Genomic DNA, 25,047 nt, shown 5'->3' on the forward strand with positions numbered 1-25,047 from the left:
CAACGAAGGAACAGAGTGGGGTAGGATGTGCTTTGCGTTGGTCCTTGTCAGGGGTGTTTCTGCTATTGATTGCGTAGACGGCAAACAGGGTGTTGCTCGAGAAGTCTTTACTATGGTATACAATTTAAAAGTAGTCAACAAACAAAAAGGACCCGTCGGGCCGACGTACAACGATGACGAAGGACTAGCCGAACCAGTGGGCTCCCATGCAGTCGCGTGTCCACTCAGTCTGGCAGACCCAGCACCACTCGAATCCGCAGCCAGCGCGTGTGCAGACCATGTGCATGCAGCCGCCTGGTAGGAAGAGAAGAAGAGAGTATGGATATGTTACAAACTGCGTCTTAGGTGTCTTCGATGCTCGCCCAACTCACCATCTCGCTCCGTGGGGGTTCTGCATTTTGGACAGGGCTTGGTGCTGACTTTGATGGTGACATTGCTGGCCTCATCCCATCGCGCCTCGGCAGCTCGCTAAAAAAGCAAATGATTACACAAGCGGGAATGACTGGGCCGCATAAGAGCCAACTCACATTGGGGTCCACGGTGTACTCGCAGGAGTTTGTGGCACTGGCGCCCGTCCCCTCGGGCAGACACTCCCCGATATGGTAGCCCTGCAGACAATTGCGGCAGAACACGTAGCCACAGCCGTTTTGGCAGGTCACCTTGCGACAATCGGGCTCCACCAAAAGGCCCATACCGCAGCCTGGCTGGGGGCAGAGTACTCCACCTGCCTGAAGGACATACTCCTCGGTGGCGAATCTCTGGTACCGATCGTACTCCTCGCGTGTCAGCAGCTTGAAGTGATGAATCTCCTCGATGAACGAGTGCTCGCAGCCTGCGGGACAGGGCAAGGTGTAGCCAAAGTCCGGATGCGGCATAAACTGACGCTCGCCCAAACGGGAACGGCAATAATGGCGGAAGCAGTCGATGCAGGTGACGTGCTGCGATGCGCAGGGGAAAACCAAAACGGTATCACTGTGAACATAAAATGCTGATTATAGTAAAATAAAATTAAATGACAATTAATTACTTTAGAGATTTTAAAAGATATTGCTATGCTATTTTCGATGATAAGAAATTAAGATGTGGATTTTTAAATATCAAATATCAATATGCCTTATTGTATAATCACCTCACATCCGTGCAGGCCAGACAAGGCACATTCTTGATGTTATTCTTGATTAGGTTCAAGGGAGCTGCATAATCCTTCTCCCCGCCGGAGACATGCTCAGCACACTTGAAGAAGAATTCAGCGAAGGGCGGATCGCCAGCCGCGTTGTCCACGCAGGCCACCTCCAGACTTTCGCAATGACCGGGAATTCTACGCGACTTCAAGACATCATCCCAACACTCCGGATCACGATGGACAGTAAAGGCGCCGCCCTTGCATAGAGCGCAGCGCACCCGAAGTTTGCCATTACACAGCTTTTCGCATTGGCTGCAATGCACAAAGAAATGCGCTTTGGCACGGACTCTTTCTGGAGAGGATACGCGGGAATTACAAAGGGGTTTCGTTTCGAAAAAAAAAAACAACTTGTTGCATACCTTCATCGGTTATATTCAGACGCTCCTCGCTTTCCAGCTGCAAGTCCAACAGAGTTTCATTAAGAGGCTTGGAGGCTTCTTCACTTAGCGAAGGTTCCTCCTCCTCCAAAGTGGCCGACTGGATTTTCTGGCGCTGCACGGGCGGTCGCAAACGAATGGCATGCAAAACGCTTTGCTGTCCCAAGTCACATTGCTACTAGAAGACAGAAAAAGTTAACTTCATGTGGGGGATACATTAAAAAAACTTCTTACCTCTATAGTCGTGGCATCGCTTAGTTCCTTACCGGCAAATATGATCTTTAGATCATCCGGCTGAAGTCCCAGTTGTGGGGCCACCAGTTCCTTTACGTTCTTAATATCCCACTGGGGCTCCAGATTAACGGTCAGCGTTTTGCCCGTGTTCGTTTTTACATAAATACTCAGCGTGTGCGTAAGGGTTTTCCCTCCAAATTGCAACAGCTCCAGCATTTTGCGTACAAAAGTGGCAACTAATTTAAAAATAAAACTCATTTGTTATCAGCTGATCGGATTTAATTTTAGTGCAGTGTATATGGTTCAGCGTTGCCAATCGTTGTTTACTTACGCGTTGCCAAACACCAGCTGGCAGCCATTCGCAGGGAAACGTGGACACGCAGAAAGCGCACAATTGAAAAAAGTTTTGTGAAAAAGTCGGAGAAGTATAAATGCAAAAGTTTTAAGGAAATGTCAGGATTAACTTACAGAGAAATCAATGGCGACCTTTTCAAATGCCAAAGTGATTATTCCATGTGCCACTGCGTGGCTGCCGATTTGCGAATGGGAAGAGGCATAGCTGTAAATTTTCGGTAGGTAATGGCTTGGTGTTTTTAATAAAATGGTACATTTGTCTATTTTCCAGCAACAAATTTGGACAGTTGTTGAATTTGCAGAGACAAAATGTTCAGCCAGGCGGCGTGGCTGTGCTTCAGGACCAGCAGCGATTTATTTACTATCTGATCACCAAGAAATCCAGCTGGGGAAAGCCCACCTACGAACTTCTCCAGAGTTCCTTGATCGCCATGCGAAAACACATGGTATGTATGGGTCTACCCATTTATGTATCTTCTATAACAAGTTATAATATACGAATCTTTCTATCATTTGCAGATCTCCCACCAAGTACCCAAGCTAGCCATGCCCCGCATTGGATGCGGTTTGGATGGCCTAAACTGGCCCAAAGTTAAGGAAATAATTTGCCAGGTTTTTCAAGCGGATTCTGTTGAGCTGGTCGTTTATAATTATATTGCTAAGAAGTAAAGGGCACATATTAAAATGAACAATCCATTATTTTCCCTGTGGCGGCACAAAATTGTAGACCACAATCTCCAGCGGCTCTTGGCCAAAAACGTACTCGAGGACTCCGCTGACTTTTTCCCATTCCAAGCCATCGATTCCGCAGCCAATTTTCGGGATGGCCAGCTTATCCACGTTGTTTTTGCGCTAATTTACGAATGATAAAATGTAGCTCTTAGAAATATAACTTGCCTAAGCTTTATATACATATATAATAAATAAAAGCAGGGATACATCCCATTCATAAAAGATATGTATCAGGAATGTATTTACCATATGCTCGCGCATCTGCTCCAAAGAAGCTTGTAAAGATTCGTAGGTGGGCTTTCCCCAACTCTGAGGCTTGGTTACCAGGTAGTAAATGTACCGCTGGTCATCCTTCAGCACCGCAATATCTCCACTGCCCGCCTGTTGGGCTTGCAGCTCGTCCAACCTTCCGAATACCTTCTTGAACTGCACGGCAATTCCAGCACCCATCGCAAGATCGGCGCCCACACAGTGCGCCAAGGAATAGGTATTGGGGGCGGAGAACAGATCCCCATCCACTTCGCTTAGGGTGTACTGAGGTTTGGATGACATTCCGACCACAAAGGCTCGCCGAAATGCGCTACGTAGTTCTAGAAGTTTGGGAGAATACATTTAGTTTTAACAAGGTTTTTAGATTCGTCTGATATTGTGTAACAGGCAGCTACTAGATTAATTTTTGATCACATGATATCTCTAGATAATGGTTCATAAATGTACAATTTATGAAAACTCCAATCTTTGGTTAATCTCCTCTCGAGGACGTGTTTCATTTATTAATACATTAAATACAGTATAAATACCCAAATATGGAAACTTTGTGTGCCATAAAAAGCTCTTAGGTGTAAGGTTCTTATCAACTATATAAGTATTTGGTGCATTCGGTGCCACAAGTCCCAAGCAAAACCATTTCGAGTGTCAAACAAAGATGGCTATATACAGTTTTCCATTCCACTAAAAGGGAGTCTTTTCGCGATGAAGCGAATTCCTCGATCCGCTGACGGACCTCGATGGCAAATGGATCGTCTTCATGTGCCGGCAGGTGGGACAAACCACGTTCAACGTGTCCTTAACCATTTGTGGCGGAGTGTAGAAGAAGGCAATGATGTCCACGCTGTCCTCGGCGAAAACCAGATCCAGCAGACTCCGCACGCGCAACCAATCCAAACGGTCGATGCCGCATCCAAGTCTGGGAATGGCCAACTTGGTCACTCCGTGCTCCCTCTGAAAGAGAGAATTTTAGCAAGCATAATTAATATCCGGTATATAGCTCTAATACAGTATGATGATCTTGACAATGATGTTTCACCTTTCTCTTTATTTTAGTAATGCAGTTTTGGTCTTTTAGCCCTTAAAGGTACAATTCCTCACCATATGTTCCCGCATGGCCAGCAATGCGTAGTAGAGAGCTGTGTAAGTGCACTTTTCGTGACTGCGCTCCTTGGTCACCAGGTTGTAGATATATCGACCATCCTGCTCCAGCACTGCCACATTTGCAGTGTGCTTGTGTTGGCGCTTCAGCTCATCCACTTGGCCGAATTTGCAGCGGAACTGCAGATTTATGCCCGCACACATCGCGAAGTCCGCACTGACGGAGTGCACCAAGGCGTAGTTCTCCGGGGCGCTGAACAGGTTCCCCCTGGCCTCCGTAATCTGACACTTGGGAGCAGCCAGCTGTGGATAATCTGAGTATTAACCCATTGTTCTTTGCTTATAAGCCATGTTGGATGGCTCACCTCCTTGGACATGTCTTCGTGCTCACAGATGAGTATCTCGATGGGATACTCGCTCTGGGAGAAGGTCTGCTGCACCAGACGCTTCACTTGCTTCCATTCGAGGCCATCGTTGCCGCAGCAAATTCGGGGCATAGCCACTTTGGTGATCTCGTGGTTGCGCTGCAGAGACAGTACAGTGAGAATTGCCCAATGCACGATTTTCAAAACCTAGGACTTGATGACAATTCGGTTCTGACGGCTTTAAATAATTTGACGGACAGGCGGACAAGGCCAGATCCACTCGGCTAATGATTCTGTTCAAGAATATATATATTTTATAGTGTCGGAAACATAACATTGATTATAAAAAGAAGCTGACTTTACTTTCTCTTCGCTCAATTATCATTCAACCCAATGATAACATTTTATAAAGAAAAATCGCCGTTAAGATGGGAAGATCATTTGTCCGATTGCTACTGTGTCCCAAAGTCCACATAAATTTACTACATGCATATTTCTTGAAATCGATTTTTAACTAAACATGAGACACAAGTGAAATGCTTTTGGATGACAAAAGGGGCGAACTGTTTTGAGATACTCACTGTATCTCAATGTACAAATGAATTAACTGTAAATTGACGAGGGCGGCGCCAAAGAAACCAGTTTCCCGAGCGTCGAATTGTGTTTGCTCTTTGGGGAAATGTCACTTGTTTGCCGGGAAACCCCACTCCACCACCAAGACGGCGGCTCAAAAGCACTCACCATATGCTCCCGCATGCAGATCAAAGCTGCCTGGACATCGTCGTAAGTGCTGGCCTCGTAGAGACTCGACTTGGTCACCAGATAGTATATGAATCGGGCATTGTGCTCCAGAACGGCACAGTTGCCTCTGGATACCCTTCTCTGCCTTAGTTCATCCACATCCCCGTAGATCAGGGCAAACTGCCAGGCGAGAGTTCCCCGTTCCGCCGTAAAGGATGACTCGACGGCATGGGCCAAGGAATGTGTCTGCGGCGCGTGGAATATGTCCAGCTTGGACTCCACTATCTTCACGTTCGCCATGGCGCACTAGCTCTATACAGAGTATTATATATCCAACTGCAATTAGGCGGAAATTATTCTGACTACCAGCCGAAACAGAAGCTCTCAATGCCAAAAGTGATTTTCGTACTTACGTGCACGCAGCGCTGGAAACTTTCACGTCGAGGTCGAAACTCGCGATAAAAACTTTTTCGGCTTCGGAATGGTTTTGACTGTGTTTTTGGGTTCTGCACAGAAACCTGCACAAAACCAGAATGAAAACAAAGCTATTAACGATTGCTGAACGGCAAGCGGCTAGTTGGTAGCTTGTTTATTTTGGCGATTCGCCGATTTCCCACTCCCAATTTACAATGCCGTTGGAGGTTACTAATGAATCGACTGCCTCGGCCGGCGGTCTGCAACGGAATGCGCCATCGGAGCTCGATGTGGATGTGGGCATGGGTATGGCGGTATGGTTATGGGTGAAGCGACGTGCCGGGCGAAAGCCCAGCGAGAATCTTCGAGCCTTGGTGACAACATTTCGCCCAGAGGCGTCGCCGCGGGGGCTCCAAAAATAAATGATTGCACAGTAAAAAACACATCGTTTTCCACTCAATACTAAATGACTTGGGTTATTCTTTTATTTTATACTTGATTATTAATCTATTGTGTTTATCGTGGTGTTAGAAAATTAATTTTGTCATATGTTTTCGGAGTAAATTGTCAAGCTTAGATCGATTAAAGTTTTCAAAAGTGATCTTGTTTTCAGACCTAGAAATTTACATATATAAACGAAAGTTGCTGAACTCATTATATCTGTTTTGAAATTTTATTTTTAAATTAGAAGTATGCTGTTTTTAAGCTAAATTTCCAAAAATAGTGCACTAATCGGTTATAACACAAAACCATTTTGAAAACTAGTTTTTTGAAAGATGTACTTCCAAATTTTTTTAAGTTACGTTTAAGTATCGAGAATACAGACAATTCACTAAAATTTTAGATTCATTTCACTTGTTTTTTAATTTAACTGAACTTTTTGGGATAAAAATTCACCAGCAGGCATGACAATCCACTGAATCATAACGACGATAGTGATGATGATTGGTGGCGATGATGATGACATACATGTGCTAGCAAGTGTTAGTTGATACCGCGTAGTTTGTTTGTTTGTTTGTTTTCAGCGACAAGTTGACTGGCATCGCCCAAAATCGTCAAAGCCGCTGTAACAGCCAATTAAGAACTTGTGCAGGCTTTTGATAGCGTTTTATAGATTAATGACGACGGATCGTTCCGATCGAAGCACCTGTGTGTGAATGTGTACCTGTGCGTGGGCGGCTGTCAAAGGTAATCGGCGCCCAAGCGCTAAATAGGGATTGTATACCGACTACATTGCATGTATAAATATAAATATGACTTAAATTATTCGTTAATTAAATGGCAGGTGAAATAAAATATACCAACACAAACACCGAACACATAACCATATTAAGTGACAAGTTGTATTCTAAAACAAACAAAACAGGCAGCAGAGCGGCAGCAGCTTTTCGAGTTAGTTAGTATGAGGTAAAAACTTTACATTTTGGTCGATTGTTGACTCGGACAGAGAAAAAATATTTGCTTTACTAGTTAATAAAGAAAAAACGTAGTAAAAAATAAAGGGGCTAAATAAATTCAGTGATATCTATTTCTAACTATCATTTGATCATGTATTATAAATAAAAAGACAATGTTGCTTCACATTTGCTGTTAAAACAAACGTGGAAGGAAAGGCATCACTTGCAACTTATTTTATAAGTTTTAATAAAAACTTTTGTATATGTTTGCAATATAAATATTGTTGTCTCGCAAAATCTCACATTTATGATATATATTGCCATATGACTATATCATAGAGTATATCCTTCTTAGGCTCTACAAAGGGATATTCCAATTGGAATGACTGGACGCCAATTCGCGTGGGTGGTTGTCTCGGCTAATGTCTTCTACGTCATCCTAGACCGCCACCAACTATTTTCAGCTTTTCGCCAAAAAAAAGCATCAAAAACAAACCAATTGCTTATGCTTTAACTTAAATATCCTAACAATCGCACTGATTTTTTAAGTACTTAAATGAATACTCTAGTTAATCACTTTTCCTCCTTATAGCTTTACATATTTACGCATGTCCCGCGGCAGCTTTGAACGAATTCTTGCATTGAAATTTAGACTTCGCTTTTCCTCCCGATGCGGGGGCACCTTGTGAGGAAAAGCGATAGCTGCGAACGATGCCGCCAGTTCACGGCAGTTCAGCTTGTCGCCTCGAACAATAAAGACGACCGATCCGGGAGCTATAACATATATATAATATACAATATAGCTTTATAGCACGGCACTGTTTGGATTTTTGCGTGCCAATTGGCGCTAGTTGCTGCCGTTGCTGTTGTTGTTGTTGCTTTGTTTGTTGTGCTAATTACGTAAATTGCGTGTTTGTTTGTTTGTTGATTTAAATACTTTACGTAGTAGTGAATTTGTTAGTTGACGGCCCGCCAGGTTCGTTTTTCTGGGCAATTAATCTGCGCGCGAGTAAATCTCCCCGAGAAAACAAGAGAAGCGTTGTGAGTCACTTGAGAATTAGAGAATAACTAAAAAGTGCAAGCGAAAAAAGCAAAGCTCACACTCGTCACGCCAGCTCAGCTGATTCTGATTGGGATTCTTACTCCTCTCTCTCTCTCTATCTCTGTCGCTCCATTACGATACGTAATATACGTATACGTATTTGTATTTCCCTCTCTCTCTCTTCTATTCTGTTTTGGTTACCTTTTTGTGGGTTACGTTGCCTTATTTGCCGACATGACTGCGTTGACATTGCTACGACGATCAGTTACGGCGGTCAGCTACGACGCTTACGCCCACGTTCGCGTTACGAATTGGCGGTTTCTGCCACAGCTTCAAAGGCGCCAATTGCATTTGCACGTTAGTGCTACTGCACTTTTGGCGAGCAAAACAACAGCAACAACAGCAACATCAGCTGCTGCAGCTGCGCAGGCGCCAAATGCGCATGCTAATGTTGGCGGTAAGTTCAAAAGCTCAATTTATGCAAATAGCGCGTGCACTCGGTGATTTATGATGCGGCAGCAGATTCATGCATCGAAATTGTTTGAAATAACCGATGAAAAATATGGGCGCTTAACGGAAAACGAGATATACATAACTATACATTAGATTCAAAATTTCAAGCGATCTTAGGCGAAAAAGTTAACCGGTTACAACCGATTCGATTCAATAGAATACATCAGTTAAAATTGTTTCACTTTCATCACCTCTCATAATTGTAACTCGATAATTAGGAAAATGTTTTATTTTTAAAGAAACAAAAAAATGAACAAATCTGTTGTAAGTGAAAATCCAAAGTCTTCCATCATTTGAAGAACAATCGTAAACAATCGTAGACAATCATAATAAATATGTATGACTAACCGGTTGCTATCATTATTAAGCCATAGAAAAATAAAGGCCAAGAGTCTATTTTTTTTTTGAGAATGACTTTACTAACTTCATACCAACTACTGACGTTATTCTTAAATACTTTTGTATTTAAGCTCATACCACTGCAGTATTATATTTTTGTTTGGTTATTTTGTTCAGTTTCTCTTTTTCCATATTTCAGCCGGTTTTTGCCAACATTTTCTCATAATGACTCCCACACGCCTCGTTAACGAATTTGTATATCTATCTTTATAATTAAAACAAATGCTTCTCCTTTGTTAACCCAGCAAAGCCCCAAAAATAATATGTTCTGGCAGACAAGTGGGTATTTTATAATGGAATGGGGGACTGGCCTTTAATTTACGATAAAAAGAATAAATGGAATCGATGGGAGGCGGGTCCTCGTCTTCGCCTGCCTTGCATTCATGACTAATCACAATTTAATAGCCCCATTGAAAGCTCATTAAGCATTATTGCAGAAAGTGAATCAGAATTTAATAACCGGTTCCACTTCAATTGCCATTTTATCAGCATAACACCCGCTCCAGAAGCGCGGATCGATCATTTCTCTGTCATTACTCAAAAAAGGTGTTAATGAGCGCACCGAATCGGTCATAAAACTTGTTTAACCAAATCCAACACTTGTTGCTTATGTACTCGTTTACTCCAGATTGATTAGGGTTGTTCCCCAAAGCTCTTTAAATGTACATACTTAGGGATATACATAGGCTATACCCGATAAGATAACTGGCCAGAAATCCTACAGGAACTGGTATATTATTAATTAATTAGCAGATGGGGTGCTGGCTATTTTTCATTATTGATCAAATGAACCAAGTCGTGTTTGATCCATTAGAAGCAAAAATGAGTCAGGTTTGGTTTTAAAATAAACTTTGTTATATTCTAGGTTTCAGGTTTAAGTCGTATAAATGTTTCTTAATATGTTATCGTGTTCAAACACTTTATCAAATTGTATCTGGTTAATAATCAATTGAGTACAACAACTAATGGTTATAGTAATATGTACTAACGTGCTGTACTCAAGAATTCATTCTTTTCCATGCTGCATATTCATGTGGTGGCCCGTTTCAATTTTTTTTGAGTGGTGTGACTGGGTTTTGATAAGATAAAGCTCGTAAAGCCATCAACTTAATTGGGGTTTCAGCTGGGTGTTTGTATGTACATATGTATGTGTGCCATGTGCCCATCTGTCACATTCACTTTCGTTGTGTAAGGTCAACAAAATTATGTGGATTAAATAGAGATACGCCCATCCACGTCGCCCTCGCCCTCCCCATCGTCTTTATATTTTCCTAACCACCCACCAGCCAAGTAAATGAACTCAAATTGAAATGCCCTAGACCGTCGTTTCTATTCCAACTCGATCGCTTGCCATTCATTTCAACGCATCAATTTCAAAGTACAGCAATAATTTCCACAAGTTCAAGGTCATTACCAGGCACACAGATACTCGGCCCACACACCCAAGCGCAAATAACTTGAAATACTCGCACACAAATAATAAATAAGCTAGTGAATAAATAATGTGTGCATATGGACCGCGAGCCCCCTATAATAGAAAAAATAGAGAGACGGCAGCGACAAAAATATCAAAAATAAAACATAAACACGTTACACGCGCCAGACTTTTTTGAGAGATGGCGATTCCATTATATACCTAAGCTATATGGCTGAGAAACCATGGCAAAATTTCAGTAGAAACCTTACCAAACATAATGCTGATAAGCATATTCGCGTCGAAAATTTCGGGTTTGCCAAAAAGAATGAATAAACAATAGCAGATGAGCATATATGTATAGGCCCCTCCATGGGTTGTTTGCGAGCGTCTAGGGTTTTCAGTATGGGTGAGAGATTGCCAGAACAATTAGAAGTCCGCTTCGGTCGCCTATGAGCAATTTGAACGCGTTCCGTGCGCTTCCAGTCGCTCATACGCCGCGTATCCGAACGCACACGCTCCGCTCTTTGAAATCGGTACAGTTCCAAATTCTAAAGTGAACCCAACCCCTTTGTAGGCTTTTCCGTCACGCACCGCACCATGTCCGCCGCTGCTCCGAAACTGGTGGCCGTTGCCGAGTCGCGTCGTTTCATGATCGACTGCTTCAAGGCGGTGAAGGTGCCCCAGGCGCATGCCGAAGCCCAGGCGGATCTCCTGGTGGCCGCGGACCATCGGGGGCACTTCAGCCATGGCATGAACCGCCTTGAGATGTACATCAACGATCTGGCTATCAACTCCACGGACGGAGCGGCTGTGCCCAAGATCCTGAAGGAAACCCCGGCCACCGCCTGGGTGGATGGCCTGAATGGACTTGGTGCCGTGGTGGGCAACTACTGCATGGATCTGGCCATCAAGAAGGCCAAGACGGTGGGAGTTGGCTGGGTTTGTGCCAAGGGATCGAACCACTATGGTATGGCTGGTTGGTATGCCATCAGGGCCATGGATCAGGGTCTGGTGGGCATGTCCATGACGAATACCTCGCCGCTGATGGCACCTACACGCGCCAAGGAGGCTGCTCTGGGCACTAATCCCTTGTCCCTGGGTGCCAATGCCACCAACGGTGATAAGTTCCTGCTGGACATGGCCACCACCGCCGTGGCTGTGGGAAAGATCGAGATCCAGCGCAGGAAGGGAGCTCCTCTGCCCGACGGATGGGCTCAGGATCCCAGTGGTGGAGTGACCAACGATGCAGAGCTGGGCTTCAGCACTGGGTGCCTGATGCCATTAGGAGGATCCGAGCTGACCTCCGGCTACAAGGGTTACGGCCTCGGCGCCATGGTGGACATTCTGTCGGGCGTCATGTCCGGAGCCAACTACTCGACGCAGGTGAGGAAGTGGACACATGCTGGCGCCGATTCTGCAGCTGATCTTGGCCAGGTCTTCATCGCCGTGGATCCCAACTGCTTTGCTCCAAACTTCGAGGAACGCATGTCCGACTTCAACTCCCGCCTGCGAGGCGCTACTCCGGTAAGAATGCACCCAAAAAAAAATAACAAGATTGATCACTACAGTCGAGTCCCTCGACTATCAGATACCTATTATATAATATGGTTAGTGCGCGTGTGGCCAAAATTTGTTTGGCATACCGATAGATGTGAGAAAAAATCAAAATGTTTTTCAAATGTGTGGATGCTCCAGTTTTAAGTTTTAGGCGTGTCCAATTAGATAATCTAAACATTTTAGCTTGCAAAGTTCCCAAGAGTGTTCGAAGCTTTCAAACGGAAAGAAGGACACGATCAGATTTACTCGGCTAGTGATTCTAATCATGAAACGATTGGTTTTTACTGTTACAAACATTTCAACGGATTCGTTGGAATTTAGTATACTCTTTTAATCTATAAGTAGCGGGTAAAATAACAAGTATTGCGAAAATTTAAATAATATTTAAAATATTTAGAACTTCAAGAAATGTATGATTTTTCATTAGTAGTCACGTTAGTAAAAAGCCGAATGAAATTTGAGTATAAAAATATATTCTGAAAATAAATCACTTGATAATCTTATCAAAAATACATACAAATACTCATAAAAAATAGGTACTGGCACTCTCGAACCATAATCATAATCTCTTTAAATGAATTTAGAACGAACCAAATATTGAATTTTCTGGAAAATTATTACAATAAGCATACATTTAAATACATTTTCTTAGTATTTCTTCAACATCAATAAGTTTTAAAAAATTTTTTCTAAATTTTTTTTCATTAAAATATTTCTATTTTCAGACCGATCCCAGCAAGCCCGTTTTGCTGGCTGGAGACAAGGAGAAGAATGGAATGGCTGACGTCGATGCCGCCGGCGGTATCCAGTATCTGGAGAATCAGTTGAAGACGTGCGACAAGCTGGCGGAAATACTGAAGATCGAGCCCCTGAGCTTTGTTTAAACTCGAAAGAACTGGTGGACTTACACTAGGCAGCAAAGCATACCCATTGCCATATGTTGAAGACGCATCTGCATTTTGACGGACCAAAGCACTAAAGTAACACTTTACACTGAGAGAATTATTGATATTTGCAACAGTTAGATTTGCACTGGTGCTGAACTAAAGCTAGTTACATATCTCCTTGTTGCACTTATAACATATTTCTAGTTTCCTAAAAGTCTGTCGTTGCTCCTATTATTTAGTTTTTAACTACGCAAGCTTTCTTATTAACTAAAAACATGAGCTTCGGACATTCTTTTAGGGAATTAGTAATATTTGGTAGAGTAAAGACTTGCCGTTTGCACATAAATTTAAGTAGAAAGTACAGCTAAATTTCTGTTTAAAACAAAAACTATCTGTTGTAAAATATATTGCTTTTGGCACTTCGAGATACCCATGCTGTGTTCAGCAATTTCAAAACTATTAAAATAAACAGTATACTCTTCGATAATCAAATATTTGTCTTCATAGCTTTTATTGCGATTGCAAACGAGGTAAACATATTTATTTAACTATTATTCAATTTAATTGAGATTATTTTGAAATTTAAACTTCACTTTGTATATGCCACATATATTTAAAAGTCCAGAATCACCTCATTCAAAGTGGCTTCGGCCTCCCACTTGGCCTCCTTGTGTGCCGTCGGCGAATGCGCGACCTTCCTGGACTTGAATTCCTGGCACTTTGTCTCGAAAAGTTTGGGTGGCATGGGTTGAGTTGGCGATGAAACATGCATGGCGGTTCGCAGCTCCTCCGGATCCTCGGTGACACTCATGGATTTGATAAAGTCGATCAGGCGCTGATTGTCCTCAGTGAGGCGACGCTTCTCCTCCAGCATCAGCAGGTTTTGGGCCTCGGCCATCGCCTGGCGGCGCCAGAAGTTCCTGAGACTTTTGTTCAGCTCCACCAGTTCCTCCTCGGTCATGTCCACGTGATCCTTCAGGTTGAGGGTCTGCAGCTTGAAGTTCTCATCGACCTCCACCTCGGTTTCGTCGAATACCTCGCCGCCGAGGATTACCTTTTCCGATTCGGTTTGCAGTTTCCTGCAAGTGATCGACAGGGCCAAGAGTAATTCCCCACTTTTCACATGCTTTTCCATTTGCTGGAATAATAGTTCAATTTAGAAATGGGTAATAGGGCTTGGGACAAAGGTTCACCTTGATCAACTCGTAGCACTCGCCGGTCAGTATGCGCAACTTCTCGTGCGTGATCTCGCGATCCATCTCCTGGTTGAGCTCAATCTTCTTGCGCACGTTGGTGAAGTACTGGAACTCCAGGCGAAGATCGTTGAGCGTGGAGTTGTTCTCCGCATCCATGCGAACCATTTCGCGCTGCAGTTCCGCCTGCATGTTGATGTACTTGGACTCCTCGGCGTTTAGCTTGCGTGACTCCTCCATGAAAGCCGCCTGCCGCTCCGTCAGCCAGTGGATCTTCTCGTACTTGTGGGCATCCAGTTCGGTGCTCCTAAGCGACTCCACGAAGTCGTTCAGTTGCTGCTGCATGTGCGTCATCCGGCGGACAATCTGATCTCGAATCTTGAACCTGTTCTCAATCTCCGTATTCACACGATCATCGCGCTGCTCCAGGTAGATGGTGTAATCCTCCTTCAGCTGATCCCGGGTGGTGATGTTGGTGGCATGGATTATGTTCTCGGAGTTCGTTTTCATGGCTTCCACCTCCTCGGTTCGCCGGCGCACCTCCTCATAGTAATCCCTCAGCATCTCGTCCGCCTGCTGGTCATACATGCTCTTCACCCCACCCAACATCACGTGAAAGCAGTCGCGGATGTGGTCAATCAGCTCCACTGTCTTGCTGTAGCAACGCACGTGCTGATCCTGCGTCTGCGCCATGTCGTCCAGAAGCATCTTGATGTGGTCGTTCTTGGCCTGAATGTTACGTTCCGAGCGCTCGCCCCACGCCTTCATCTCCTCGTTTAGCTCCTTGATCTTGATCTCGCGGCACATCTCGTGCCACTCCTCGTTGCCTTTTTCCTCCATGTGCTTGCCCATCTCCAGCTCGCGCATCAGGGCATCCTGAGAGGATCATGGGGCAACATTAGAAATTACGTGTTTATTAATTATTATTATTATTAAAATTCAGATTAGCCAGATCATTTGTATAACATTAAGGATTCGCTAAGATAATCCTTGCTTTTTAATTTTATTAAAAAATCTGCGAAAGTCAGTCACCCGCATGATGAGCCGCTTCTCCTCGATCATAGCCAGTCGCTTGGCCTCCTTCTTGGCGGCCTTCTTCTCAGCCTTGGTTAGTTTGGGCGGTCCTTGTGGCTCCGGCTCCTCCTCCAGTTCTTGAAGGTAGTTTTCCGAAACGCGCGTCAAGCGTGCCAAGATTTCAGCCATCTTGCCGATGTGTAATTGTAGCTGAACTAAAAGCGTAAATCAAATGTTGAATTTTTGGTAAATTGGTTGGAGAGCTAAATTCGAATTGTGTGCTTGTTTGAAAGCTGAATCGAAGTTTGGCGCACAGCTTTCGACGGGCAAATTCCAACACTGGACACCAGCTTTTTTAACGAGTATTCGCACAGCATCTGAAGCTTTAACGCCCGCCACTGATTTCCTCAGTTGACTCTCAAAGCTTGACTCGCGAGGTTGTTTATAGCGCCGCGACTCCAGGATTCCCCAAAAACGATTCCTTTCCGGGTAGTTAAAGCCTGGCTGGCTTGCTCACTAACGGCACGCCACATCGGCCTGTGTGTGTGTGAGCGTGTGTATCTGTGTGTTGCGGTCCTTTTTCCCGGCAGGCAGTGCCTTGTAAACAAAAATAACTCTGCTGCCGAGCAGAGGTTGCCATTGAGGGTGGTTACAACCCCCAAATCTGAAACATCCGACGACAAAGGCAACTACAAAGCTCCGCGCAGGATAAGTGGCAAGGGCACTCCTGGCTGCCAACTTTTCGGGGTTGCAGACAGTCGGCAAACAAGCTGCGAATGCGACTTTAAACGTCCATAAACATTCAGCCAGAAAAGGAAAATAATAAAACGACGGTCGTTCGGTTTAACTGGGCATCGAAGCACCTCGCATCTCGTATCTGCAAGTGCAATTGTTACTGTATCTGCATCTGTATCTATTCGTGAGCGGTGAAAATGAGCGAATCCGGTGGCTATCAGAAAATGCCGCCCGGCTGGGACTGCAAATACGATCAAGCAACTGGAAACTGGTGAGTTGCATGTGCACAGCCCGACGTCATAAATATTTATGCATCCATTAACCACAATGTCGTGAAATGCGGACTGTACTGGGAGATGTGGTGGCCAGTTGTGGGATATAGGGGCTCCATTTGATAGGTTACCACGGAGGCAACTGATAAATTTGCGTGCCAACGTCGCCTTGGGTCGGCTCTTTTCGTGGGCGAAGGATTATGGGTGGTTTGGTGGTTGTGGGTGTTTATAGGGGGCCTGGGGCCTAAGTCGCGTACTGATTGCCGAGGTGGCTTTAAAATGCTATAAAGTGGGTGGTGGGCGTCCGGTCGGGGTGGTGTTTGCCATGTCTGGGCTTATAGCGATAAGGAAATTATTCGTTGGCTTGCAGAACATAGTTTTGAAACGCCTTTGGTATTCAAACTCTTGGGACGCAAGCTCGCTACTAATTTTAATTATGCATTTAACACACAATGGAACAGCTTAGAAATTTATTGGATAACTTTTCTTCAGCTAGTAAACGAAATAACTTGTTAACATAACATTTCCAACATGTTTTATGTTTGAAAGAAATCTTTTAAACTAAAATATTACACAAAACTTTTTTTCTCTCGATTAAATTCATTCATAATTCCTTTATTTTTTACTGCATTTTGCTGAACTCTAAAGACCCCCCACTCTAAAGATCCTTATGGACTACTTAGGGCTCCTTAGCCACTCCAATTGGCCTCGTTTCAGCGGAATAAATTGTGTCACTTCCGCGTCGTCGGATGCCAGCGGGGTCTTTAACTTCTCCTTAGCCTATCATACATATATGTACATATAGCTCAACCCCTTGTGCTTAAAAAGACTTGTGCAATTAAGCAACAAGCCCAACGACTGTCATACGTTAATTCAAGAGGCCACTCAACCGAAGACGAGCTTTCCATCCTCACGACGTCCTCGTCGACAGCCACCCTCTCCATTCCGAAAATCAGAGCAGAGATGGCCTGCCAAACGACGATGGCAATGACGACTGTGCGTCCGCCTTTTGGCAGCTACTTGGCACGTGCCTTGGTTTAGGCGGTTCCTTCACCCTTTACCTGTCCGCCCTCCCAAGGGACCATCAACATGTGGGCAGAATCCCAAACCAATCCACTCCAATCCAGTCCACCACCAACCGGCCGGCTTTAGGATGTGTCTCCACCCTTGGCCTGAATCCAGGAGCTTTCGAATGGCCCTGGGTGGGAGGTCATTTGCTGACCTTTGATTTGATAGAAGCTCATCTTCCATTCGGCTGCCCTTCTTCCCGTTCCAGCTATTACATAAACTATCTGACGAAGGCCATGCAGCTGGAGGATCCGCGCGGCCGCAGTTACAGGCAGTTGCAGAACGAGCGCTGTTCCACGGAGTCGATAGCCTTGCAGGTAACCTCCGCTTCCTACCCTGCATTCTATTGATTTTTGATTCGAATGGAACCCTTGTACTTTTCAGCAGTTGGTCAGTCAGCCGCAGACGTCGCACAACAGCTCGCCGTACCACGTCCATCCCAGCAATAACTTGACTGCAATTCGGGCCTTCCAGGAGCGCCAGCAACCCACGCTGCACAACGTCTCGACCAGTCCATTGTTATCGGCCTCCTCCAGGGGACACTTGGTGAGTTTGAGCTGATGATTGATTTTGAGATAGAAACTACAGCCATAATTGGCAATCAATAGGCAAATCAGGTGTGGGTGCGCCTCGAAAATGTTTAGATATCTGTGAGCATCATCAAATATGTGCATAAGTAGGTCGTTCGCAATTCCGATATAGTGACTACAAGTAGATATTGTTATTGTAGATACTTGTCAGGTAATGAATGTAATTTTAAAGTAATAGAAAATTCAAATAGGCTGAGACCTTCAGGAAATAGTTATACGTTTAGTAACCAAACATGAAATTCCATTAATACTATCCGAAACACCTTGATATGAATATTTCATTAAATAATTTTCCACCTCACCCGCAGGAAATGTCTTCACCTCTGCCCTTTCAACGAGCTCGCGTGGGACCGAATCTCTCGCGGCGCTCCACCATTCAGGAGACCTCGTTCACCACGCAAGCGGAAACGGATGCCGTGGTGACCAAGATCCAGAACATGTTCCCCACCGCTGGCGAAAACCATATACGGCTCCTGCTCAAGCGGTAAGAATTTGGTCCCGACTTCACCCAAGCACTCGTGCCAGCTCAGCTAATCCCCACTAATCTGCGTACTTACATCTATGTCTTCTCACACGCCGCCTAATTCTGCTGCTTACTGCACCTGTCTAACCCCACGATTAAACGCTAATCCCACGCTTACTAACCCACCACTCCAGCTACTACAATAGCGAGGCGGTTGTCGTCAGTGCGCTGCAGGTGGAGAAGCACCCGGTGACCATGCCCGGTCCCTTCGTGACGCCCCCTTCGCAGCGGCACCTCTTCCACAGCAGCTCCGCCTTCTACATGACGCCACCGGCACGTCGGCCGGACACGGTAGCTAGTCGGCGCACGTCGCGCACGGCCAGTCCCCTGCCCGGCGGACGCTTCGGTAGTCTCGTGAGCGTGCAGAGCGGTCCTGGTGGTCCAAGTGGCCACCAGGCAGTTCTGCCTCCCAGCTCGGCTGTTCCGCCAGCTCTGCACGGATCGCCCCTGTGGCGCAGCTCGCCCAGGCCGCACTCGTCGCCCAAGATGAAGCTGAGGTTCGATGGGGTTTCCTGTATATTAGATCTTGTAAATTTACCAAGTTTGTTTGTCCGCGAGTTGTCCGCATAGTAGAGAAGTAACTAAAAGTGCGGATGGAATCTCTTATTTTACAGTTTTTTATTTTTGTCTGTAACAATCTATAAAGGGTTATTAGGCTTGGGCTACTTATAAAAATTATGTATCTTTTAATATAATTCGTTGGTTTTAAATTGGTGTATTGTTTTTGTTTTGTTGAAACATTTATTTTATATAATCCAAGTTAACATAATAAGCCACAAATTTTCAACTCTCGATGTTGTAACTATTTATTATTTTAACTTAAATTTTTTTCGATGGTTAATAATATCCATATTCCACCATAGATACATGAAGAACATTTTCCCCAAGGCGGATGAAGAGCTGCTCCTGGATATCTTGGCCAATGCGGATAATAACGTGCAGTTTGCATCGGAGAAGTTGATTTCTTTGGGCTACACAAAAAGAGATATGCAGCAGCCACACAGACCCAACAATCGCCCGCCGGACCTAAATCAAGATCAGGAGGCTGGAGGGGATCAGGGTGGTGTACATATACCGCTGAGACCCAAGGAATACACAGAGGAGGAGAAGACAAAAAGTATATTTTAATTATACACTTAAAACACATTTAATGAACATAATTTACTTACAGTGCAAACCTTGCTAAAGGAGAAGTACCCACAGATTGCTGAGCGCATTATCCTAATGGCTCTGGAATCCGTAAACTATGCAGAGGATAGGGCTACGCAAATCCTACAAATTGTCCAGGACGAGGACGAGCAGAGGGCGCAAAAGCAGGCTCCCACGAATCCCAAGCACCTGGATCTTAAGAAAACCACAGGAACCGAGCAGATCGATGGTGCCAACGACAAAGACAGGTAGCCCTTGAATTTATGTTTTCCCGGTCACTCGAATAAAACCAACCGATCACGGTCGTTGGCACCCGCTTCTTCCACCCACTCAATCAAGTTACTCTGCTGCTTTATCCGTTTTTTAATCGACTGCCTATTTTCTATGTGAACTTTCTTTGCTGCCTCCGCCTCTGACTAAATCCCCGAACCAAAAAAAAAAAACACTATCCGCTTGCCTCGCGCCACTTGATCATCCAGCCTGCCCGCCGTGGTGGAGCCCACCACTTCATCCAAGCCGAAGCCACCGCACAAGCGCCACATTCTACCATCGATCAATGTCACCACTCCATCGACGTTCACCACCCAGATCATTTTGGCCCAGGCTACGCCCACACCAACGCCCACAGCGGAGGAGACGAAGCTGGAGACGCATTTGTCATCCATCTCTAGTGCTTCCTCATCGCATTCATATGCCTCACCCGCACAATCACCCCGCATCTGCCAGCAAAGCTACGAACGCCTGACCACCAAGAGCATCTTGGCCAAGAGCGGCTATAACCATTTTGGCCACCAGAGCGATACCAATAACTACAGCATCGACGGCTACCTGCATGGCTCCTCAAATGCTAGCTCCTACTCCTCCTACTCCGCATCAATGACGTCCTCATCGCTGGTCTCGTCGGCCCAGTCCAACTCCTCATCCATCGCGAGGAGGCCAGCTTTCGAAAGTCGTGCTCGCACCAAAACCGATTCACTGAAGTATGCCCGCTTAAACCCAAAACCGTTCCGATAACCGTTTTTGTTACCGTTTCGCTAAGTGAAATCAATCTTTTTGCGCATGAGTTTTTCAATGATTTCGCATGGATAGTATCGGGAAATCCGGTTTTGAGATATTATTTTCCAACTTGATAACTATATTATTTCGGCATGCTTTAAGCTAAATATAAAATATTAAATCTTTGATATATTTTAATGTAATATAAAAATAAGAATTACCAATTTAATATTCTCAACAGGCATCGTCAGCACTCCCTTGGAAATTCGAATAATTCGGAATCAGCTGATTTTCAATCTATTATCGAACGAATGGCCAGCTTGGGACCCAATTCCCAACTAAGCAAGGGTGCAGATGAAAATCTTTTGCTGTAAGTAGTTCAACTTAATGTAGAAGTAATATAAGCAAAGACTCTATGTATATGATTAATTTTATTTTCAGAGCCGATTATGTCACCTGGAACGGACCCAACACGAAGCTTCTTCAAAAGCAGGTCACTCAAGGACCTGATGCTAGTCTTCTCACAGATCGCACCTATAAGCCAAGGGGTGGGAACTCGGAACTCTGCAAAGGACCCCAGTCCGGATTGGCCAAGGGCAGCATCTACGCACAAGGCAGCAACAAGAGCCCGAACATCAAATGCAACTAGGCGGGAGGTATCTCATCTTGAATCTCCCCCAGAGTGCCAAAGAAGTGAAGATGAATCTTAGTAATTAGCCAAGCACCACCCTCCACAAGTTCAGACTTACCATTTATATGTGTCGTATAGTGTTTTTTGCTCTTATCCCTAAACACCTACCAAATACCACACGAGTACGTAGACTCAACACCAAAAAAAAAAAAAAAAACCAAGTCACATTCCATCCAAGCTCCAATTGTTTTTAGTAACTCGTAAATAAACAGACTTTAAAACTAACAAACTTACTTAATATTAATGCGTGTCTGGAGAAAGGGGATTATGGTACAAAAAGCACATGGGTGTAATCTAGACCTCGTCCTCGTTGAGGAGCATGTTTGGTATACCATCGGTGATGGGGAACACACGACCTGTCTCCGGGCACTCCAGTTGACCCTCGAGCACGTCGATCTCGAAGAGCAGGTGGTGAAGCTTCTGCAAAAGCAGTTCATTCTCCCCAATGTTTTCAGGCTGAACGGACGGAATGTCTTCTGTGAGTTCCGCCTTAAAGAATTAATTTCAGTTATTAGCAAATTAAAAAAATCAGAAACACCATCGCATATCTTTTATAACCATTCTACCACTTACCACCTGAGCAGCTCCATAGACCGCTGACCAGTCCAGCTTGGGAAGGATTCTCTCCACAAAAGTTGGATTAAATTCGCTCTCCACCACTTCCTTTTTGCTAATCTAAATGCAAAAACAAATAGACTGTGAAACAATCAATAGCCAGGACTTGGGATACCGGAACTCACCGTCAGTTTCAGGGGAAATCCCACTTTGACGCCCTTGATGGCCATGGAGGTCAAGAAGTTGTATGTGCTGAGTTTCATTTTCGGGCTTGTAATGGTTTTAATAATACCAGAAGTATAGGTAAACAACAATGTTTTTAAATAATATTTGCGGTGCACGTTGTATTCCTTCTTTTTCTTTCTTTTAACATTCACAACTGGTGGATGATATCGATATCTCGATACGCACTTGTCGATGTTCTGCAGCAGTTGGCAACGCGAGCAGTGTGTTAAATATTTAAAACGTCCACACTGCACAAATTTTAATTAGAAATTCTCACAACTGTCGCATTTTAAACGTTTAAATCTGTTTATAGATGTAAATTAGGTTGGAAAACCTATAATAACAGTGACTGAGAGCGGAATAAAGGAGTGAGGAGTAAAAATGGAGGACATATTCCACTGGTGCCGCGAGGGCAATTCGATTCAAGTGCGCCTCTGGTTGGATGAAACGGAGCACGACAACAATTTGGGGTAAATCCAATAGAGGCAACTAACTCCATCACTTTCCAGTTGCTTTAGAGTACACTTAGAAAGTTAAGCCCTCAAGTAGCAACCCCCTTTACCAGGGACATTTATTTAGTCATCGCCTAAATACGCCCAAGATTTCGAGGGTCTTTCAAGTCTAAGTGACGTCATGATTTATTCTTGTGTTGTGTAAACAGACGAAGCAAATACATATGCATATGTATGTATATATTTCCATGTGTGCATATCGCGAGCATAAAACCCGCTTTCCATGCAATACGTTTATATTGAGTTATACACAAAATTAGTCTTATAGTCCTTTAAAGGGGATCATACTTAAAGTATATAATGCTCAAATTCAATCATAATTAAAATAAATAAAACAAATAAATTCTTCTACTTTAGAGACGACCATGGCTTCAGTCCGTTGCATTGGGTGGCTAAAGAGGGCCACGCCAAGCTTGTGGAGACTCTGTTGCAGCGCGGATCGCGTGTGAACGCCACCAATATGGGCGACGACATCCCACTCCATTTAGCGGCAGCTCATGGCCACCGCGACGTGGTCCAGATGGTGAGATAAAACAGAAACCAGCTGGTTAACTTATTAAAGAACTTATCTGCCTCTACAGTTGATAAAAGAGCGCAGCGATGTGAATGCGGTGAACGAGCATGGAAACACCCCCCTCCACTACGCCTGTTTCTGGGGCTATGACATGATCTGCGAGGATCTGCTGAATGCGGGCGCCCAGGTGGGAATTGCAAACAAGGACGGGCACACACCTCTTGAAAAGGCCAAACCCAGTCTGGCCAAGAGACTACAGGATCTTGTAGAAAAGAGCGGCAGGGAGGTTAAGGTGATCAGCTTCAAGGAGCAAAGCTGGCAAGGATTGAAGACGAGATCCCGGGATGCTACTTTGTCGCGTTTCAAGGGAATAAGTATGGGAGACCTAGACCTGCACACCAAGCTGTCGGTGACGCCATCAGGAGAGACTTGGCGCGGACGCTGGCAAAAGAACGATGTGGTAGCCAAGATCCTGGCCGTCCGTCAGTGCACGCCTCGTATATCGCGCGATTTTAACGAGGAGTTTCCCAAGCTCCGCATCTTTTCGCACCCTAACATTTTGCCTATTATTGGAGCATGCAATTCGCCACCCAATCTGGTGACCATTAGTCAGGTGCGTTGGATTTAAAGAACTTCAGATCTTGCCATATAAGCTAACAATTCTATGTCCTTTAGTTTATGCCACGTTCTTCGCTGTTCAGCCTGCTGCATGGAGCAACTGGCGTCGTGGTGGACACCAGCCAGGCGGTAAGCTTTGCCTTGGATGTTGCGAGAGGAATGGCTTTCCTGCACTCGCTGGAGCGCATTATACCAACATATCACCTGAACAGTCATCACGTGATGATCGACGATGATCTGACGGCGAGAATTAACATGGGCGATGCCAAGTTCTCTTTCCAAGAAAAGGGGCGCATCTATCAACCGGCTTGGATGTCGCCGGAGGCATTGCAGCGCAAGCAGGCGGATCGAAACTGGGAGGCCTGTGACATGTGGAGCTTTGCAATCCTCATTTGGGAGCTGACTACGCGCGAGGTGCCCTTCGCCGAGTGGTCGCCCATGGAGTGCGGCATGAAGATTGCGTTGGAAGGTCTGCGGGTCAAGATTCCGCCAGGCACATCGACGCACATGGCCAAGCTGATTTCAATCTGCATGAACGAGGATCCCGGCAAGCGGCCCAAGTTCGACATGGTGGTTCCCATTCTGGAGAAGATGCGCCGCTGAAGGGGAGAGGCAAATTCAATAAATGCCAAGCCAAAATGTGCCTTGAGAAACCTTAGATTTGCCAACTAATTGTAATTACTAGTTTGTGTTACCTTTGTCTAACTGAGCCTAACCGAAGACCGTACCGAAATGGCAAAGCAAGTGCAACTGCTCTGTCTAGAGTTTATGTTTCTGTGTCTCACTGTTTTCTACTTATGATTTTCCGTCGATGTTTAGTGCGGGTGCTCGATTTTTTACCTTTTAAGTTCAATAACCATTATGATCGTATTTATACAGAAATATATTTGTTACTAATTAATCAAATTGATTCAATTAATTGTGTGCCTATGCAAATGCGGAACCTCTTACGAGGGCTTCAGTCCACAGAGCTTATTCGCTGAGCAGCAAACAAGTCGGGAGCTTTCCGCCGGAGTGGGTGGCAATGCATCAGCGCAGCGGGTCGGGTAACGTGAGCACGGCGGCCATGACCTGGTTTCCATTTCAGCACGCGATTTTGTGCAGCTCGCGTGGGCAGAGCAAACTCGGCGGTTCAGAAGAGCGCGCCGGCGTGAGAAATTCGCGGCGAGAGCGGCGCAAATTTGTTGTATTTGCTCGAAATAATTTATATTTATTATCCAATATGTTTTCATTTATAGGCTTAAGGAAAATGTGTTTTTAGTTGTTGGTTGATTTGCCAGTGACATTTTTGATCATCCTTAAGATTTTGTGTTGCTAATTTACTATATTTTATTTAAAATTTGTCTTTTTTTTTCTAAATTTATGTTTCAAGCTCTTAAAATATATTCGATTTGTTTTTATTTATCTTAGCT

At 44.7% G+C, this 25,047-nt stretch overlaps 9 protein-coding genes across 16 annotated transcripts; 4 read left to right on the forward strand and 5 right to left on the reverse strand.

The window, feature by feature from the left end:
* Positions 1-90: 90 nt before the first annotated feature.
* On the reverse strand, positions 91-2,094 carry LOC117140512 (E3 ubiquitin-protein ligase parkin). Its single transcript, XM_033303487.1, has 6 exons — positions 1,795-2,094; positions 1,543-1,735; positions 1,130-1,475; positions 528-972; positions 372-468; positions 91-294 (listed from the first exon to the last, which is right to left on the reverse strand). The coding sequence occupies exons 1-6, from the start codon at positions 2,050-2,052 to the stop codon at positions 185-187; spliced, it is 1,449 nt and encodes a 482-aa protein (XP_033159378.1). The 5' UTR covers positions 2,053-2,094; the 3' UTR covers positions 91-184.
* A 54-nt stretch (positions 2,095-2,148) lies between these two features.
* On the forward strand, positions 2,149-3,106 carry LOC117140516 (ADP-ribose glycohydrolase OARD1). Its single transcript, XM_033303495.1, has 3 exons — positions 2,149-2,366; positions 2,420-2,594; positions 2,668-3,106. The coding sequence occupies exons 1-3, from the start codon at positions 2,245-2,247 to the stop codon at positions 2,815-2,817; spliced, it is 447 nt and encodes a 148-aa protein (XP_033159386.1). The 5' UTR covers positions 2,149-2,244; the 3' UTR covers positions 2,818-3,106.
* LOC117140515 (ADP-ribose glycohydrolase OARD1) lies at positions 2,775-8,197 on the reverse strand. 2 transcript variants are annotated; one of them, XM_033303494.1, is made up of 3 exons: positions 8,108-8,197; positions 3,127-3,470; positions 2,775-3,000 (listed from the first exon to the last, which is right to left on the reverse strand). In XM_033303494.1, exons 2-3 carry the CDS (start codon positions 3,430-3,432, stop codon positions 2,845-2,847), a joined length of 462 nt encoding a protein of 153 aa, XP_033159385.1. In that variant the 5' UTR covers positions 3,433-3,470; positions 8,108-8,197; the 3' UTR covers positions 2,775-2,844. The 2 variants fall into 2 exon arrangements, with proteins under 2 accessions (XP_033159385.1, XP_033159384.1); XM_033303493.1 differs by lacking the exon at positions 8,108-8,197 and having other exon boundaries at positions 3,127-3,507.
* Positions 3,618-8,195, reverse strand: LOC117140514 (ADP-ribose glycohydrolase OARD1). Of its 2 annotated transcripts, XM_033303491.1 has the most exons (6): positions 8,108-8,195; positions 5,768-5,872; positions 5,355-5,690; positions 4,614-4,772; positions 4,249-4,551; positions 3,618-4,101 (listed from the first exon to the last, which is right to left on the reverse strand). In XM_033303491.1, the coding sequence occupies exons 3-6, from the start codon at positions 5,652-5,654 to the stop codon at positions 3,832-3,834; spliced, it is 1,032 nt and encodes a 343-aa protein (XP_033159382.1). In that variant the 5' UTR covers positions 5,655-5,690; positions 5,768-5,872; positions 8,108-8,195; the 3' UTR covers positions 3,618-3,831. The 2 variants fall into 2 exon arrangements, with proteins under 2 accessions (XP_033159382.1, XP_033159383.1); XM_033303492.1 differs by lacking the exon at positions 8,108-8,195 and having other exon boundaries at positions 4,010-4,101; positions 4,187-4,551; positions 5,768-6,410.
* A 54-nt stretch (positions 8,198-8,251) lies between the features above and the next one.
* Positions 8,252-13,472, forward strand: LOC117140513 (uncharacterized oxidoreductase YjmC). Of its 2 annotated transcripts, none has more exons than XM_033303490.1 (3): positions 8,252-8,664; positions 11,111-12,060; positions 12,819-13,472. In XM_033303490.1, exons 1-3 carry the CDS (start codon positions 8,442-8,444, stop codon positions 12,975-12,977), a joined length of 1,332 nt encoding a protein of 443 aa, XP_033159381.1. In that variant the 5' UTR covers positions 8,252-8,441; the 3' UTR covers positions 12,978-13,472. The 2 variants fall into 2 exon arrangements, with proteins under 2 accessions (XP_033159381.1, XP_033159380.1); XM_033303489.1 differs by lacking the exon at positions 8,252-8,664 and adding an exon at positions 10,534-10,942.
* A 24-nt stretch (positions 13,473-13,496) lies between these two features.
* Positions 13,497-15,477, reverse strand: LOC117140511 (myosin-9). Its single transcript, XM_033303486.1, has 3 exons — positions 15,206-15,477; positions 14,174-15,049; positions 13,497-14,118 (listed from the first exon to the last, which is right to left on the reverse strand). The coding sequence occupies exons 1-3, from the start codon at positions 15,374-15,376 to the stop codon at positions 13,594-13,596; spliced, it is 1,572 nt and encodes a 523-aa protein (XP_033159377.1). The 5' UTR covers positions 15,377-15,477; the 3' UTR covers positions 13,497-13,593.
* A 130-nt stretch (positions 15,478-15,607) lies between these two features.
* LOC117139827 lies at positions 15,608-21,368 on the forward strand. Of its 5 annotated transcripts, none has more exons than XM_033302464.1 (10): positions 15,608-16,193; positions 17,471-17,579; positions 17,647-17,808; positions 18,161-18,336; positions 18,510-18,872; positions 19,239-19,492; positions 19,547-19,772; positions 20,004-20,504; positions 20,762-20,890; positions 20,962-21,368. In XM_033302464.1, the coding sequence occupies exons 1-10, from the start codon at positions 16,120-16,122 to the stop codon at positions 21,167-21,169; spliced, it is 2,202 nt and encodes a 733-aa protein (XP_033158355.1). In that variant the 5' UTR covers positions 15,608-16,119; the 3' UTR covers positions 21,170-21,368. The 5 variants fall into 5 exon arrangements, with proteins under 5 accessions (XP_033158355.1, XP_033158356.1, XP_033158358.1 ...); XM_033302465.1 differs by having other exon boundaries at positions 17,650-17,808; XM_033302467.1 differs by lacking the exon at positions 20,004-20,504.
* Positions 21,369-21,378: 10 nt separating this feature from the next.
* On the reverse strand, positions 21,379-22,148 carry LOC117139830 (multifunctional methyltransferase subunit TRM112-like protein). The gene is made up of 3 exons (XM_033302471.1): positions 21,952-22,148; positions 21,785-21,886; positions 21,379-21,700 (listed from the first exon to the last, which is right to left on the reverse strand). Exons 1-3 carry the CDS (start codon positions 22,027-22,029, stop codon positions 21,506-21,508), a joined length of 375 nt encoding a protein of 124 aa, XP_033158362.1. The 5' UTR covers positions 22,030-22,148; the 3' UTR covers positions 21,379-21,505.
* A 66-nt stretch (positions 22,149-22,214) lies between these two features.
* On the forward strand, positions 22,215-24,545 carry LOC117139829 (integrin-linked protein kinase homolog pat-4). Its single transcript, XM_033302470.1, has 4 exons — positions 22,215-22,461; positions 22,861-23,026; positions 23,085-23,630; positions 23,693-24,545. The coding sequence occupies exons 1-4, from the start codon at positions 22,373-22,375 to the stop codon at positions 24,236-24,238; spliced, it is 1,347 nt and encodes a 448-aa protein (XP_033158361.1). The 5' UTR covers positions 22,215-22,372; the 3' UTR covers positions 24,239-24,545.
* The last annotated feature ends 502 nt before the right edge of the window (positions 24,546-25,047 follow it).

This window comes from Drosophila mauritiana, chromosome 3L, assembly GCF_004382145.1.
Source record: "Drosophila mauritiana strain mau12 chromosome 3L, ASM438214v1, whole genome shotgun sequence".
In the NCBI taxonomy this organism is placed as follows: Eukaryota; Metazoa; Arthropoda; class Insecta; order Diptera; family Drosophilidae; genus Drosophila; species Drosophila mauritiana.